Source organism: Anopheles coustani, chromosome 2 (genome assembly GCF_943734705.1).
Source record: "Anopheles coustani chromosome 2, idAnoCousDA_361_x.2, whole genome shotgun sequence".
Taxonomy (NCBI): Eukaryota; Metazoa; Arthropoda; class Insecta; order Diptera; family Culicidae; genus Anopheles; species Anopheles coustani.
In genome coordinates this window covers 46,629,197-46,646,307 of record NC_071289.1, presented here as the reverse complement: position 1 = coordinate 46,646,307, position 17,111 = coordinate 46,629,197, and the positions used below count along the sequence as shown (strand labels likewise).

General features: G+C 39.1%; 3 protein-coding genes across 4 annotated transcripts; all 3 read right to left on the bottom strand.

The window, feature by feature from the left end:
* Positions 1 to 55: 55 nt before the first annotated feature.
* LOC131262546 (alpha-tocopherol transfer protein-like) lies at positions 56 to 3,797 on the bottom strand. 2 transcript variants are annotated; one of them, XM_058264582.1, is made up of 4 exons: positions 3,656 to 3,797; positions 903 to 1,168; positions 462 to 837; positions 56 to 390 (listed from the first exon to the last, which is right to left on the bottom strand). In XM_058264582.1, the coding sequence occupies exons 1-4, from the start codon at positions 3,662 to 3,664 to the stop codon at positions 121 to 123; spliced, it is 921 nt and encodes a 306-aa protein (XP_058120565.1). In that variant the 5' UTR covers positions 3,665 to 3,797; the 3' UTR covers positions 56 to 120. The 2 variants fall into 2 exon arrangements, with proteins under 2 accessions (XP_058120565.1, XP_058120564.1); XM_058264581.1 differs by having other exon boundaries at positions 903 to 1,314; positions 3,656 to 3,771.
* On the bottom strand, positions 1,913 to 3,988 carry LOC131262530 (zinc finger protein 551-like). Its single transcript, XM_058264562.1, has 2 exons — positions 3,551 to 3,988; positions 1,913 to 3,469 (listed from the first exon to the last, which is right to left on the bottom strand). The coding sequence occupies exons 1-2, from the start codon at positions 3,939 to 3,941 to the stop codon at positions 2,256 to 2,258; spliced, it is 1,605 nt and encodes a 534-aa protein (XP_058120545.1). The 5' UTR covers positions 3,942 to 3,988; the 3' UTR covers positions 1,913 to 2,255.
* Positions 3,989 to 10,069: 6,081 nt separating this feature from the next.
* LOC131262522 (ATP-dependent RNA helicase Ddx1) lies at positions 10,070 to 12,471 on the bottom strand. The gene is made up of 2 exons (XM_058264546.1): positions 12,342 to 12,471; positions 10,070 to 12,284 (listed from the first exon to the last, which is right to left on the bottom strand). The coding sequence occupies exons 1-2, from the start codon at positions 12,355 to 12,357 to the stop codon at positions 10,231 to 10,233; spliced, it is 2,070 nt and encodes a 689-aa protein (XP_058120529.1). The 5' UTR covers positions 12,358 to 12,471; the 3' UTR covers positions 10,070 to 10,230.
* Between the last annotated feature and the right edge of the window lie 4,640 nt (positions 12,472 to 17,111).

Here is a 17,111-nt window from a genome sequence, read left to right as displayed (position 1 = left end):
TTTTCTTTTAAATCATAAGATTGAATGAACAAAGTCCTTGAATTACTATGTTTGTTGTAAGTTTATTTTCAGGTTTCTAGTATTTCATTTGCAATGTTAGAATAGGGAAAATGTTTGTATTCAGTCAAAACTAAGCTTCCTAAAGCTTCCGTCAGTTCCAAAAGAATCTTCCATGGAGCAATTGATCGCAGTTGTACCAGAAGATGATGAAACTTTTTTTGAGCTCATTGCAGCCATTTCCAGCAGATATAAACGATTATCTTTCAGCTTATTCTCCCACTGCTTTACAATATTGTCAATTGACTCTAGATTACCTCCATATTCTTTTGGAAGCAGTTCAGGCGAAAAATGCTGATGTAATGACTTAAGGCCGTTGTCATGAGAAAAAATCTGTAAGAAAAGATATATGAGAGACGATATGAGAATAATGTTAAAGCGCTACAAATGCTGCTAACACTTACTCTTTTATGGCGATTTTTTTCCGAAAGAAGCCCGTTAAAGATATTTAATGCAATATTAGCCCCTGTTGGTGGGTTCAGTATGTGAATTCCCTGCATTCGAAGCGGTGAAGCATCTTGGTTCAGAATGGCGATTTTTCGTAAAAGTTCTATTTCTAATTGCATCAAGTGACCAGCAGAGACCCCTTTGAGATCTATTACAAGGGTCATGCCGCAAATTACCATCTGGTCGTCTTCACGCATCAGAATATCGTTGATCATAGTTCCGACTTTCATAACGTCTGCAAAACTGCATTGCTCGGTGTTGAAATGTCCAACTCGAATGATAAACAGCTTTGGATCGGTGGGCTTTGTTGTGCTAGGGAGAGGCACAGCAACGCTGTAAATTAAAAATATAATAATAATCCTAAAAAGAGAGGTTGCGGAGTGGAGCCATATCCTCACCCCATACGTATAACTTTGATGGTCTTCTCATCCTCTGGGTCACGATTTTGAATTACTTGCGGTAACTGGTAACGGATCTCATGAAACAGAAGTATTTTTTTCTTCACCTTTTCTAAACTGAACTTGCACCCACGGAGGAAGGCTATCAAAAACTGATCATCAACTATTTCGCACTGTAGTCCACGTTCAGCAAGCCACGTTCGAATTACTGACAGATGACTCTCGATCTGAGATTCATCTTCGTTGAGTTCCCGTTCAGCTACTTCCTTCAATAGCGAGGACACGGGACGAATTTGAGACATTTTAGTAAGACGGTGTACGCAATCCGCCCAACGATACCCTAGGTCAGTCGAACTTCAAATAATACTTTCATAAGTGCCGAGCCATAAGCTCGTCGTTCAGCCCCAAACACCTACAAATACACCCTAATAAATAGATAACGTGCTCCCGAATAAACCGTCGCTATCGTTGATAGATCATTGATTGTGACGATTTCGATCATTCGTTGAAGGTGGCTAATAGGCTATTGTTCATGTAAGTCACCTGCACTGCAATATCTGGCTAATTTTGAACACGCTGTAAGAACGCCTAGGAGATGAAATAGATTGTACGACGACATAGAAGAATTTGATAAGCTGAGACATGCCCTTCTCTTATGAACTGCAGCACTGCGATGAGATGGATCTAGTACTAAATACATAATTTTAAATAACACCGACTCAGTCGATTCTTAAAGAACATTAGATCCTGCAACTTAAATTTGTGATTTCCCTTTATATTTGATTCGAGAGACAGCGTACAGGCAACCCAGCACTTCTCCGAGGAACTACATTACAGCGTACCATACCAAAAACTGGTACGGTCATGTGTCGAAAACCGTTTTTGGTATGGTACGCTGCTACCCAGAAGTTGTGGGTTGTATTTGGGATGGTACGCTGTCACTTGGCTGTATCAGTTTTTTTTTGTATGGTACGTGTAGTGCCGCGGTAATAAAACGATTTCAATTAACGATCGTCGAGTTTTTGTTTGGTCATTTATTACAAAAACATGTTCATCTTAACAAACGGATGTCCTTGGATTTCATAGCCTCACAGGTCTTTTAGCGCTCAGCTGAATTATTATACATTTTCACCCTGGTTGTACAATCCAGATTAGTAGACCCGAAGATATCCAGAAGATTAGGAAACCCGTTTTTCAGACGCAGCTTTTGTTTTTCCTCATAGAATTTTGAGCTTCTCTATGTTTTGTTAGGCTGTTTTATCGCAAGTATTGATGTGTATACGCACTTACGTGGGAAAGAATCGGTAGTCGATCGATGATTTACATGATGTTTTTTAAAATACTTCTTATTACTCATTCGATTGCTGAATTATGAACGTCTCGCATATGACGTGAATAAAATATCTTATGTTTGTATTTTTTGCCACATCCTTCATACGGACATTCAAAAACCTTCTTAGTATTGTGTGATAGCAAATGCTTCTGTGCCAATGATTTATAACGAAGCTGTCGTCCACATTCGCCGCATTCGTATATTTTTCCGCCAGTAGTATTGACTGGTAGGACAAAGTGTTTGTTTTGATGCATCAGACACTTATCCAAGGATTCGAATAAAAAGTTACAGTATGGGCAGCAGTGCCTTCCCTTCTTCGTTTGTTCATACTTTTCAGGGTGTTGCACAACAATATGATTTAGTAATTCGGAAGGGATCTCAAAAAACAGCGAGCAATGCCAACAACTGATCGGTTTTCGCAACAAACAACTATTTACTTTTTGTCTAACATTTCCATCGTTATGATTTGTTAGGTGACGCACAAGATTGCGATTGCGTTTAAAAGAACACCCACAAATATTACAAACATACGGTCGTTCTGGTTTGTGAACCAAGGAGTGATCGTTCAGGATCGACTTTAAGGGAAATTTGGCAAGACATATGGTGCAAGCAAATTTTCTTTCTTCATGCTGCAGAACGTAATGCTGTTTTAACTCGGATAAACTATAATATGAACGTTCACAATGTTCACAATTGAATGATTTTACTGCCGAGTGTCTAATTTCATGCAAACGCAATGATGAACGATCTGAGAAGCTTCGGGTACAGTGGCGACAGTTATAATTTTTGATGTTAAAGTGTAGCTTCAAGTGCTTCCGGAGTGTGTTTCTTCCACGATACGTTTTGTTACAAAATGTACACTCTACAACGGGAATCCTTCGTACGCCACGATGAACCCAGTCTTTGATCTTGGCATTAGCTGCTGTGAGAAACATTTGCTTTTGTTCATCGGATAAATGCTCTACTGATTCTGCATGTTCGTTTACGAGAAGTAAGATATTTTCACTTTCGTCGATTTCTCCTTTGTTACGGTCATTCGATATGATTTCCTTCTCTAGTTCTTGGTACAATTCATTGTCCTCCTCATCGTCCTCATACATCTCTAGATGTTGAACTTCATCTTCATGATCAACGATGCAATTCTCCCCAGTTTCCAACTGTTCATCTTGTCTTTCGTTTTCAGATTCCTCCAACATTTCGGTGCCTTGCTCATTAACTCTGCTATTGTTTTGTGCTAAAATGAATAATTCATTCAATTAAATCCAGGAAATATTTTCTTGCTATTGATACAGTTTTTTAATAGCATTATCCATACCTTCGATTAGTTCCACTGAAAAATGCTCATCATTCGAGATATGTTCAGAAATTGAGCAGGAATCTGCTTCCATCAATATTTCCAAAGACTCTTCTTCATCTTTACCTTTTCCATATAATAGCACAAAGACTTGTTCCAAAATTTCGTAAGATTTACTACATTTTACTTCAAAACTAATGTAACTCTCGATGCACTTCAAACAGCTACTGCAGATGTTGTTTGGAAGCCCGTCACTTTCGTCAACCTTTGACGCTATGATATCAAAACCACACTGTAATTTATCGTTGAAGATGTTATCTGATAGAAATATTGGTAAGCAGCCTTTGTCTGAAAGACAAAATCGACAGATAATATGGTATTTCTCCGCAAATGTAGCTAGAGATAATTCCATTTTAAGTCGCAGTAAAAACCCAAAACAATAACACTGGACTTGAATGTGCGCACGACACATGCATTTGAAAGGTAAATTATTTTACCTGACTGACATTTCTGTTGGAATTATGTCAAGATCGGTAAAAACAAAACAAGCAGTTTTGGATACGGGAAGTAGGACAAACCCTGCGAACGGTTTTGCTCGAATCAGTTCATTTTACAGGCGAGGGGTAGGGAGAATCCCATCGCCACGACCCTCTACTGTAAACAAGATCGAGATAGCTGCTATTGATGCTATGCCCTGACTCTGTCTTCCTCATTGGGTCATGCATTTGTGGTTAACGCGGAATAAAAACCGGTTGATGGTGTGCGTGAAGCGGAAGGCATATGCATTGTATGCGTGTTTAGGATTCTCTTTCAATGCTTTCTGCTGTGTGCAAAAAGAGCATGCCTCAAATGTGCTATCTCCTTCATTCTTATTGGACCTATAGGGCCTATTACGAGACTCGAACGTTCGAGAATTTCCGTCTCGAACGGAACATTTGCATTATGCCTCATCTTCGAGTTTCCGTTCGGCTCCCGTTCGAGAACTGTTTTGTCGATCAAAGTAATCTGTCGAACAATTTGGGAAAAATTGCATTACGGTTCTCGAACGGGATCTCGAATACGACAAATTTTTATCCGTAGTGGTCTAGTGCTACGGAAAGTGCCAAAAAGTTCAATCGAAGAGACCTCACGGGAGTTCCAATAGTAAATTACGATACATAAGATACACTTGAAGTAAAATATGGCGTTTTCATAATGCGAAGGTATCTTTTCGCTTTCGAGTCTCGTAATAGGCCCATGTGCTCTGAGTTTTCTATGTTATTGGCACAGCTGATTGCTGAGCAATGTAGAGGTCTCCAGATTTAAATTCGGTTTCAAATATCAAGTTTGAAATTAGTAGCAATCGCTGTACGGTTCTGTTTGTTTCAATAATGTGAATGCCGAAAATTAACGCAAAGGCTCTGGCTCATTTCCATGAACCGAAATCCAATGGACCTTTACTCATGCTGACACGTGCATAGAGCGATTAACGACATTATTGCGGTGGTTGCGTTAATGTGAAGACGCATTACTACCGTATTTCAGCCCATAGCAATTCATTATTTTTAATCGTTGTTTTAATGTTGTTCTTTTATTTATTCAATTCTATAGCAAAAAGTACGAAAAACAAAGTAGAAGAAGTTAAACGACAAATAAAGAAATTACTTACCCGGTTGACAAAAATTCAAATTTTTTGCAGCTGTCATGTAGTACCAGCAAGTTTTTCCATGGCAGATTGCTGGGACTCTTGCTGGAACTACATAGTACCCAAGGTGTATAAATTAGAAGGTGAAGTCGTCCAGTGTAAAATGACATTTCATGACTTGACATAACACTTCTGGTGTATTCATATGGGTTTTGAGGGGGGGTATCGGAAAAGGATTGGGCTTTTGACATAACTCTTCTCAAATATGGCACCCCTTCCAAAGCGACATAAAGTCACCTTCTATATTTATCACCTTGATAGTACCAGCAACAATGTCAATTTCTGTCAACCGGGAAATAAGAACCTCCTAAACCAGATTGAAATTTACACGAAATGCACTTAAATCCCGCTTGATTGTATGTAGTATGTAACTACCCAAGAGGAAAAAACCCTGCTATTTGAGGTGTTTGTGACCTCTAAGTTGAATTCGAACTAATGGTCACAACCCACTCGAGCAGCAGCGCTTATTCGAACTGCCCGCTGTCAAAATTTTTGATCGTCTCTGGCAGCACTGTATGAAAAAAAAAAAAAAAGAATTGCCAGCTCCAACTACGCACTTTTTTCCATCGTATGTTACCGTCGGTTATTATCAGATGTGCTGTGATTTACAAATGTGTGTGTTACTACTGGTAAGTGGTATATGTTAGTTATTACTCAAATGTTTATTTACATGAAAGTGTTTCGTACTTACCGGAGCAGGATTAGAACCCATTACTGCAGGCTGCATTGTGATCAGTTGAACCGTCGTGTTTTCGTAAGTAGCTAGGCCGACTTCGCTGACGGGCTACATTAAAACTGTGTTTTTTGTTTCAAACTGTGCCATGGATCAATTGCCCCACAAACGAGTTTTATCTGAAGTAAACGTTTAGCAATGCCGATCGCAAGGAATTACAGTTTCGGATTCTTCAAAACCAAGTAGTAATTCGAAGCGTTAAATACAACATACAAGAAGAATGTGTGCAAGTGATTATATTAATTTTTATTTAAGGTTCCTCAACATCATCGGCGATGAAACCACCAGTTGCACCAAAACCTGCATTCGTGATCAAGCCAAGCCAATTGCGTCTACTGAATTTCACGGGTCATCCAGCAGCAAATGGTAACTGGAAGCATTAAAAGTATTATTGAACTAGAATGTGTGCAAGTAATTATAATAATTTTTCATTCAAGGCTCGTCTTTGCCAGCTACGCTGTAACCACCCGTTGCTCCTAAACCTACAACCGTGGTCAACAAAAGCGATCCAGTAGTTTATACGGAAGGTACAATAGCGAAAGGTTAGTGGAAATTCATCTTTAAATTTTATTGAAACACAAGTATTCTACAGGGTTGATTTGATAAGGATATAATACTTTTTTAGCACAATTGGAAACCGAGCCACAATACCATAAGAACCACTGTTGTATCGACTTCCAACGCCGCTCATCGAAAAAATGGTAAAACATTGAGAATATTTGTATGATATTGTAGATTGAACTGTTGGTTAACTATTTCAGAAACTTATGAGCACAACGAAGAAAATGACCCATTGGATCGACTAGAAGCTAAACTAGATAAAATTTTAACAGCATTTGACGGTTTTGCAATAGTAATCCGTGACATTCAGCGGACTCTAAAACGCCAGGAAACACAAATAAAGCTTCTAGTAGATATGGTGAAACCGGGTGCAGGGATACAACGGCGACCAAACTTCGATTTTAAAATAATTAAGTCTTCCGAATATCTGCATGAAAGAGAAAAATTACTAGAAAATGAAAATTACCTCAACAAAGTGATCGAATGGTTAGAAGCTAATTTAACTACAACGGATAGAGTCAACTTAATGCACGAGACTATAGATTTAATTTTTGATAGAGAGTTTCTCCCTTTAGTAAGTTGGACTGGATTAACAAAAACAGGACCCAACAAAATAGAACTATGAGTTTTTAAAAACATAATAGAATTATTTAGAAGGATCTAGGCATCTGAACTAGTAGCGATTCAAAAAGAATATGTAACAAAATTCTTCCTAAAAAATTACGTTATGCTAGTAAGAGGGTTCATATGAAGGACATAAGAAAATCATCGTGTCGTAATCGTAAAAGTTTGCTTTGAAATTATGTTATAAGAAGTCTCCAATAATTCACTTTCGCTAATAATTAAACCATTATATTATAAGTATCTGGTTGACTTTATTTTTCTTAATCTGTTGCATTCAATTTACAAGTGTATGGAGTAATGGGATAAATGTACATTTGTTTTCGTCATGACCAGTAGCTATACAAATCAGTTTACTCTCTGTAGCTTCGCATATTTCTTCAGGGACTGAAACATGTAACAAAAAAGTTTATGAACAAATTGCGCTTTCATATTATCATATATTTGAGATTCAGCTAAATCTTTGGCTTACCTATCATTTGTGGCCCTTCGTATACAGAAGCTGCTTCGTTTTCAACACATCTTATTTGCCTTCACGTCGATTTACTAACCGGTACAATGCTCCGGTTTGTTTCAAACGACGAAAATATTAAGGCATCATGATTTCTTAACCTTCAGATCTACAACCGCCTACCTGGGTAAGTTTTGCCCTTTTATTTTGCAATTACTTCGAATTGAACAGTTATATCGACTCGAAATTCCTGGAATGCCTCAAGCAACATGTTCTCTATCATTCTGCCGAAAACCGACTTTTTATTTTTATTCTAAGTATTTTTTTACACCATTTTTCTATTTATACCCCTTAAATCTACAACCGCCTACCCGGGTAAGTCATACGTTTTGTACGAGAGTTTATATTTTTCTGTACCAAGACAAACCACCAGTAGGTGAAAGGAGGTGCCCCTCGGGTTTTTCTTTTTATATTTATATTGAAAACAATCCAAATTTATCTAAGACACACTATGAAAGACTGTTTTACTCCTCGAACTCCTCGAACAATTAGTAATGAGATAAACTCGAAGACGATGTACAAATATGCAAATTATGCTACATTTTGGACCACACAGCGGCAACGAAAGCATTCTAGGTGAACTTTCATAATTTGCTACACAAAATAATAATTTATTAATTGCAAGAAAATCATGATGCAACGGGTTGAATTAAATACAAAAGAAACTGTTATCGTTTGAAACAAAACGATCGAATTTATGTATATGAGCTAAGTTTTAAAATGTTAAGGCTTAAATATCAGTTGTAACAATGTATAATGAAGAATTTCCTCCAGATATGCCACTGAATTTACTGAGGAACATGAACATTTCCAAAACGTAAAATTTAATAGAAAAATATTTCTACATCGTTGAAATTTCAATTTATAAGCAAAAATGTTGAAGGCACCAAGAAGTTACTTCACCAGAAACTTAAGAAGTATAAACAAACACAATAACTTATTGAAAATGTATGGTTTACAGAGTTGGCGATTGTAGATCTATGGGTTAAAATATATTTGAATGAAAAAATTACTTACTTATTGAATTTTTAATAATATTATTTGAATGGGATGTGTTAGAAAACATTCTTAAGTATCATTACTGAAAATTTCAACTCACTACGGCATCTAGAACAAAAGATATTAGCTTTGAAGCACAGCAAAATGCAAACCCCCATACAAAACGTATGGCCTACCCGGGTAGGCGGTCGTATGTTAACGTAGGTATTTTTGGTCGTAGACCTGAAGGTTAATTTGATGCAGTAAACAAATAGAAAATTTCGAGTCGTCGAAAGAAGCAAAGCACTTGTTCACAACAGTCCACTATTCAAAGTTTCCGCCATTTGTTAGACCTAGCTCAAGATAGAACAGTCGAGAATGAGAAATAGAAAGAGATGATAGACTATGCTTTGGTGTTTCGATTTGAAACCGGATTGACGAAAATATTTCAAACTGACGTCTTCCATTAGATTGCATGTAAGTTGAACTCAAACCATACAATGTAAATGCATTTGACAACTCGAACTAGAGATATTTTTCTTCTTGGGTACACGGACACAAGCAGAAGCCAAGTGCAGTAAAAACCATTCAAACTCCTCAACCCTGTATTGTAAATTGAGTCAATCGGTCTTTAAAGCCAGACCTTGCCGCGTGACTACATTAGGCGTACCATACCAAAAAACTGGTACGCTTCAAGTGTCAAACCAGCCAACCCAGATGTGCTGGGTTGCATTTGGTATGGTACGCTGGAGCTCGACCGTACCAAGTTTTTGGTATGGTACGCTTAATGTGGTCACGCGGTTGCAGATTGAGTAGATATAAACAAATAAAAGCATTGATCAGTAGCCCGATACCACGAAACCCCGACTTTGTGAGTAGTTTAGATATGTCTGGATATGTGTGGTCCTGAAAAAGTTCGCATCCAGGCAACTAAAAGTTCACTACAGCGACTTCAAATTAACACTCAACATTCTATTCCAGATTTCCATGCGCTACGGAAGTCATTACGAAAAAGAAAATGGATTATCCAAATCAATATTCTCAATACTGCGATAGAAACGTCATTGATTGGGTACAAGAAGCCAACGCTATCATAAAGGACATAGCAATGCATGTTAAAGAAGCTTTTGTCTCGCATGTGCTGCAACCATCAGCCTCAGAGTCTTTCTTTAATATCACTACTCTAGGAGGCCAGCGCTTATGCGTGAAGGTATTTTCGGGAGGTTTACAGATAGTCGGAGATGAATACGATGATAAAAATAAAGAAAACACGAAAACCGGGTGCTATGAAACACCATACGCAATGTTGTCCCAAGTTTGCCCACTTTATGTAAACTCATTTGGGAACGCGTTAGCGTATGCATTGAGCAGAGTGGATACAAAATCGTCTGAATCCCCGTAACAGTCTGAATCTCCACTCTCAGAAAGGATGATAAATTTAAGATGAAAGGCACAGTTTTCAATAAATTTGTATTTATTTAAATGCATTGGAACTTGTGATTACAAAATCATTTTCTTTAGATACAATTTTTGTGCTTCGCGTTCTAGCAGTGCTAAATCTCTTACTACCGGACCAAGTTGATCAACATGGTCTTTGTAACCGCTTCCTGTATTCACACGTTTTCACCGTAAGTGACTTTCCCATCGAACTCATTCAACGGTACCTTCATATCTTTGTCTATTTGCGGGATAGTAACGGTCAAATGGTCCTCGATTTCAGCAAGATACATTTTTTCGTCATACCACATACAGCATCCTTTGACGTCAGTAAGGTCTGTATTCCTGCAGTTTTTACCACGAGAAGGACACCACTGTCCATGGTACCATACTTTCTCCGGTACCGAGGAAACTAATGAAAACGCTAGGCCCATTCGTTCGGCACGCCCCACACGTCCGATACGGTGAACGTAGTTAGACTTTTCGTCCGGCAACGTGATGTTAATGATAAACGGTAATCCTGAAACATCTAATCCTCTGGCAGCCACATCTGTGCAGATAAGAAATTTTACTTCCTTGTTTTTGAATTTCTCCAAGTTGACTTTTCGTTCCTTAGGAACACGATCACTATGTAAGCAAACGCAAGAGTACTTTTGGCCTCCAACTTGACGTAAATAGCGCTCCATATTGTCACAGTCCAGCTTAGTACGGCAGAAAATTATTGCTCGATCCATATTGTGTTCCTCAATCGCTTTCAAAGCATATTCACCTTTAAGCATTTTGACGGCCTCCGAAAGTGTTTCTGCAGTATTTGAACCAGGTCGAACGTTATCAGCAGCATGAACACCATCTGTTTGAATGTGACTTCGCATCGTCTGCCAACTGGTGTCCTTTTGAGGGTCAACTACGCATACAACATGATGCACAGTATCTGGAACAGAATCCTCCCCCTTCAGATCGACCCATGTCGGAAAATGCATCAGTTTTTCAGCCATCTTTTTCACCTCGAATGAGTGCAGTGTTGCACTACAGACCACCATTTGCAACCGTCTGCCATCCGCTGTTATTTTTGGTATTTGCTTATGAAGGCGATCAATCATATCAGAGTAACCCTGCTTCAATAGTCCATCTGCTTCGTCCAAAACGAAAAATCGGCAACTGTTGAGAAGCACATAGCCACCGCCTATTAGGTCCTCAAGCCTTCCTGGAGTGGCCACGATTATGTCCACTCCACGTTGCAAGGTCTCCATTTGTTCACGAACATTTACACCGCCAATTAGCAGCAACTCACGAACCTCGGGATCTTTTAGGTACTTTTTAAACTTTTTTATTTGATTAAATGTCTGCTCCGCTAATTCACGCGATGGTTCTATGACGATGGCTTGGGGATCGTTTGGCTTCGGTTTGGCTGTATCACCAGCCGGACTACCCAACGGAGCAGTATTCGGATTGAACACCATTTTTTCTTTGGGCACCTTGCATATCGCTTGATAGTTCTCTGGAATCGGGTATTTGAACTCTGTTTGACCAAAATTGAACGCGATTTCAGCGTTTTTCAGTACCACCGCTGGATAAAAAGATGAATTCAAAATTTCACCCGGTATTTTGAATGCTGTACCAAGATAAACACCATTTTTTGTGAATCCTATTTCCCCGCCGTCCAAGTTAAGCATACAACCAATGACGTCCTGCTTTCCAAAAGCCTCACCGTAGTTATCAAACTGCTTGCAGTTGGACTTTTTGCCAGTCCCACCAAATCCGAAACCGAAACGGTCAGTTCCAAGATCAAGGCTTGCAAGCTCAGTTGACCAACCCATTCGGCATAGTCCTTCATCGGTGACTGTCGCTTCGTAATAGTACTTACCTTTTCCTTGAACTCCGGTAGTACATCGAGAGCCATGCCACTCTTTAAACTCGCGAGACTGGCATCGCAGACCATCCGGCGTAATGGCCATTGCGTTACCTCGATCGGAGTAAGAAAAGGTCCACGGTTGTCCTTTAGAAAATACCGCTTTTCCCACTTTGCCATCCTTTATGTCACGCAAAGTTTCCCAGACGATTTGCAGAATTGGTAAACAGAAAGCTCCAGTTTTACCGCTACCAGTTTCGGCTGCCATAAGAACGTCACCACCACCGAGGATCAACGGGATTGCTTCGGCTTGAACGTCGGTAGGAAGCATCCACTCCATTTCGTCGATTGCCTTGCCGATCTCTGGCATTACTCCAAATTCTGTGAACACATTGAAGCTTAGCTCAAGTATACAGGGGAGTTTAAATGAAAATTTACCTTCGAAAGCTGTCATTTCTGCGAGGTTATGGCTAGATAATGCCGCTTGCTTGATGATTAATTCTACATAAGCGATGATACCGATTGCACCTATGCAAAGCAACTCAAAGTGTGCAGGTTCCCAAAAACACAGTAAATTGACATACACTGCAGGCACTCGAATCGAGAAACCTTGGTAGGTACTCATTTTGGCCCACTTAGGGAAGGGTCACCACAAAATAAATCGTTGCGTTAATTGTACCGATCATATCATGATAAACTGGGCATGATAATGTAGATTAGCTATCTAAGCATGAATTAAAACTCATATTTTTGAGTTTATTTGATGTTTTCACTGAAAAATTATCAATTTCCGAACACACTTTTTGTCGCTATTTTGGCCCGCTTTGCTTGTATTTTGGCCCACCTGTGTATCAGTTTTAGCCCACCTGGAAAACTCCTTTTTTATGTGTTTTATGGTCTTAATAATCTTTATAATAATTTATAATCTGCTACAGTCTGTTCCCGAGTTACGCGGATAATGGGGACCAGGGAAATCCGCGTATCTCGAATTTCCGCGTATCTCGAATATTGCTTGACACATAGTTTATACTAGAAGTTAAGAGATCGAGCTCTTGTGTACATGTATCATAGAATATTCAAAATTTTTCTTTGATCATTAATATGTATGCAATGCAAGCGTATTCAAACAACATAAATTGCAACAAACGAAATAAAAAGCGTAAGTTATGCAAATGTGTAATTTACATATTTATTCGTGTGGTTGTACATCTCAGGAATTTAAATCGATGTAATAAACCCAATCTACTGTCAAATTTTGAAAACCGCGTATCTCCGAATCCGCGTAAGTCGAGAACCGCGTAACTCGAGAACAGACTGTATTTACTTTTACCCACCCCGCGGTACAAAATGAGTGCTTGCTCACAATTTCCACCCGTTTCACTGACTGTTTTACCCACCCTACCCCACAAACTGCTGCTTGCACACAACTGCTAGCTACTCTTCACCCACCGTCTTCCTGCTTCACCCCCTATGGCATCCATGGTTCAAATATCTCTCACTCCCCTCGAATCCTAACTACATTTGCCACAGTAGGAAGGTTTGATTAACATCTGGTCAAAGTTTTTTTCCGGATATTTTTTGACCATGTTACTGCCGATTTTTAGTGCGATTGATTAATATATACAACCGGACGCACTTACAAATAAATAGTATCCAATCAAAAATATTTTTTTATGGTTTATTTTTTCGCAAACACGTTTTTTGCTCACCAATTAGATTTATTTTTGACCATCGTATTTTTCCATAGTAGCCGTCAGCATTCCTGCTGTCTAATGGCCTTATCACACTGGTCACCAATGGTGGCATGGAAAAAGCACTGGATTGTCAAACGACCATCGAAAACGAATGACATTGGAGTGGCTGGGGGTCCGTTGGTGAATGGGCTTACCCGTATCACCGAGCTGTCATTGTGTGGATTTTGCTGTATCTGGCATGCTAAGCTTGATTTGAAAGTAATTCATGTTTTTTAATTTTATTAATAATCAATTATAAGCATAATAAGATTATAAAATTTCGGTATTTTAATCTTAAACTGCCGAAAACCGCATGAACCGAAAGAGAATTATATAAACTCCCACTCCCAGGTGGCCTGCCTTATCACACTACCAAGAGGCACCATTGTGTCAAACTGGATGCCAAAACTAAATTTTGACAGTTAGGTGGCTTTGCAAAGCCACCATTGGTGACCAGTGTGATAAGGCCATAAAGACAAATCAGTGTAGTGATGGGATAGCTCCAGAAAAGAATGACATCTTCGCATCCGATCCAGCACAGGAGCGAGTCCTTTGGTCGATAAAAAAAATATGGTATTATAACACCATAATCTTTATTCATTTATTCATTATTTTATGCTGCTTATTAAGTCACGGGCAAAACGAATATTAGAATTATATTCGCTGCTCGATCAAATACTACTTTTTATAGTTGGCTCGTGCGTCGGAAAGATAAATTGATCGCTCAGGCAAGTACGTATTAAGGCCTGAAATTGGCAATTGATTACTACTAGTCTACCTGTCCCGTGTGAGCAAGGAGCTGGTAATAAGGCGGCTATATTATTTCACAGCTTCTGTAATTACAAGCTTTCAAACAATTTGTTACCGGTAAATGATTGCTCCGGAGCGAACAGCTTTCATCAAATTGTCTGCATGCTAGTCAATTGCCACTTACCAACGAGTGGGTCAATCTTTATGCACAATGAATCTTCATAATGCAATATGAGGAGCCAATAAAACTAAATTTACGGTCGGATTAAAAAATTTCCAATAGGGAGCAAATGAATTCATACGATCCAGCTCCGACATTCCAACTCTAATTCAGTGTTGATAGCTGCCAGCAGCACTTGGCGTGCGTCGAGTGCAGTGAAAATATAAGTGTGAAAAATAGTTGTGTTTTCAATCTAACCAAGCTCGTTAATAGATAAGATTGGTTAATAAAGTGTTTGCTTTCATTTTAACATGTAAAGCAGATGAAAATCGATCGTGCTTCATTATTGTCAACGCTCTTCCACTTGATGCTGGCAATGGAAAGAAGATAAGTATTCCATCTTTATATTGTGCATAATTGTACATAATAAGTGATATAGTCTTTCTTCTTTTGCAGGTTTTGCCAGAAGTAGACCTAGGAGTAGTGCCAGTGAAGTGTAAAACGAGAAATTAAATTAATAAAACGGTAACATAACCTAAAGGTAAATTCCAAAATAGTTGTTGTTTACATTTTCGGATGACATTTCCCTCGTGGGCAATGGGTGACCCGGAGGGTATGGGGAAAAATGTGGGAAGGGAGAAACGAGGAGGGGTAACCCATAAAAGAAGGAGAGTGAGTTCTTTCCTCTCATTTTTCGAATTACTGAACGCCATATATCAAAAAGACTCCTATTGCTTGGCGTTCAGTAATTCAAGCATATGGCGTTCAGTAATTCTAATGTATGGCGTTCAGTGATTGCATACAAGTTTTTGTACACCGGGGGACTCGTATTGCTTGGCGTTCAGTAATTCAAGCGTATGGCGTTCAGTAATTCTAATGTATGGCGTTCAGTGATTGCATACAAGTTTTTGTACTCCGGGGATATATCAAAAAGACTCCTTTTGCTTGGCGTTCAGTGATTCAAGTATATGGCGTTCAGTAATTCTAATGTATGGCGTTCAGTAATTGCATGCAAGTTTTTGTACACCGGGGAACCTAAAGGTAAATTCCAAAATAGTTGTTGTTTACACATGTTTTTCGGATGACATTTCCCTCGTGGGCATTGGTAGACCCGGAGGGTATGGGGAAAAATGTGGGAAGGGAGGAACGAGGAGGGGTAACCCATAACAGAAGGGGAGTGAGTTTCTTCCCCTCATTTTTCGAATTACTGAACGCCATATATCAAAAAGACTTCTATTGCTTGGCGTTCAGTGATTCAAGTATATGGCGTTCAGTAATTCTAATGTATGGCGTTCAGTGATTGCATGCAAGTTTTTGTACACCGGGTCAACGAGAAATTTTGGCGTTATTTTGGGGTAAAAGAATTCTCTTCACAACTGCCCGCTCTTCTTTTCAGAATTCTTTTACCCCTTCTTTTGCAGCAGATTTCCTATGCAATCTAGGTGTAAAACGACTTCTGAAAAGAAGTGTAAATCAATTTTGTTTACACTTGCGATACGCCCCAAAAGAGAACGCTTTTGACCCCCGCCACACGAGCCGCAAACTCAAAAAGTTTTCGGCGCAAAGAGGGGAACAGCCGAAAAGTTTACGTCAAAAAAAAGCTTACGTCAAAATCTGTGAGCTGAAAACTGTACCCGCAAAGTTTTTGGCAGCTAACCGCCAACTCAAATGCGCCAGAAGAAGAAGACGAAAAAGAAATAAATGTAAATATAACAAATCTCAAAAACAAAATAAACGGACATACGGTGATAAATTTACTTGTATATTTTGTAGTTACGGTAATATTTTGTCATTTTATAGCTAGAATTTTTATTTTGAGATTTATTTCCCTGTGATGAAACTTTTTCTTTTTTATTTCAGAGACTTTGACCTCCTTGGTCATTCGTCTCTGCCTGTGATGAAACTAAATTACATTTCCGTTGGATTTAAAGGGTACTTGGCAGTTTTTTTTCGCCAATGTGGCACCCGGTGCAAATGCATAAGGCGATAATGTGATGGATGCATATTTTACTTTTTGTGTGAACTGAAGATGAGATCTTGTTTGCTTCGAAGGAAGCTTTTTAAGTTAACTGATAACAAAAACAAAAACAGCAGAGACTGACGCATGCATAGACTGTCAGAAACTTTGCGCTTGCATTGACTGGCGACAGGATTGGTACCGCAAAACGCGGATACACGAACCGCGAAGATTTTGACGTAAACTTATGAGGGTATCACGATTGGGAGCGCGGAAACGATAATCTTCTCGACGCTGGCCCATACAAAAGGTAAACAACACTTTGAAAAAAGCGAAAAAATGGCTGGCCGTCTCGACGATCCAAAACGACGCTACCTACGTGTCGAGTCGATGCGCGGACACGAAACGGCGCTCGTCGTTATCGTCAAGCAGTTTCAAGCACCTCCTGGTCGATGGATCTCTATAGACCGTATGTTTCCGAGGCATATGTGGCTTCTATAGATCTTGGTATTTACGAAGAACATGATAATTCAGGATGCACTTTTCATATTAACGTTGTATTTTGACAAGTCACTTCGATTTATTTAGCCATTTAGCCAAACTATAAA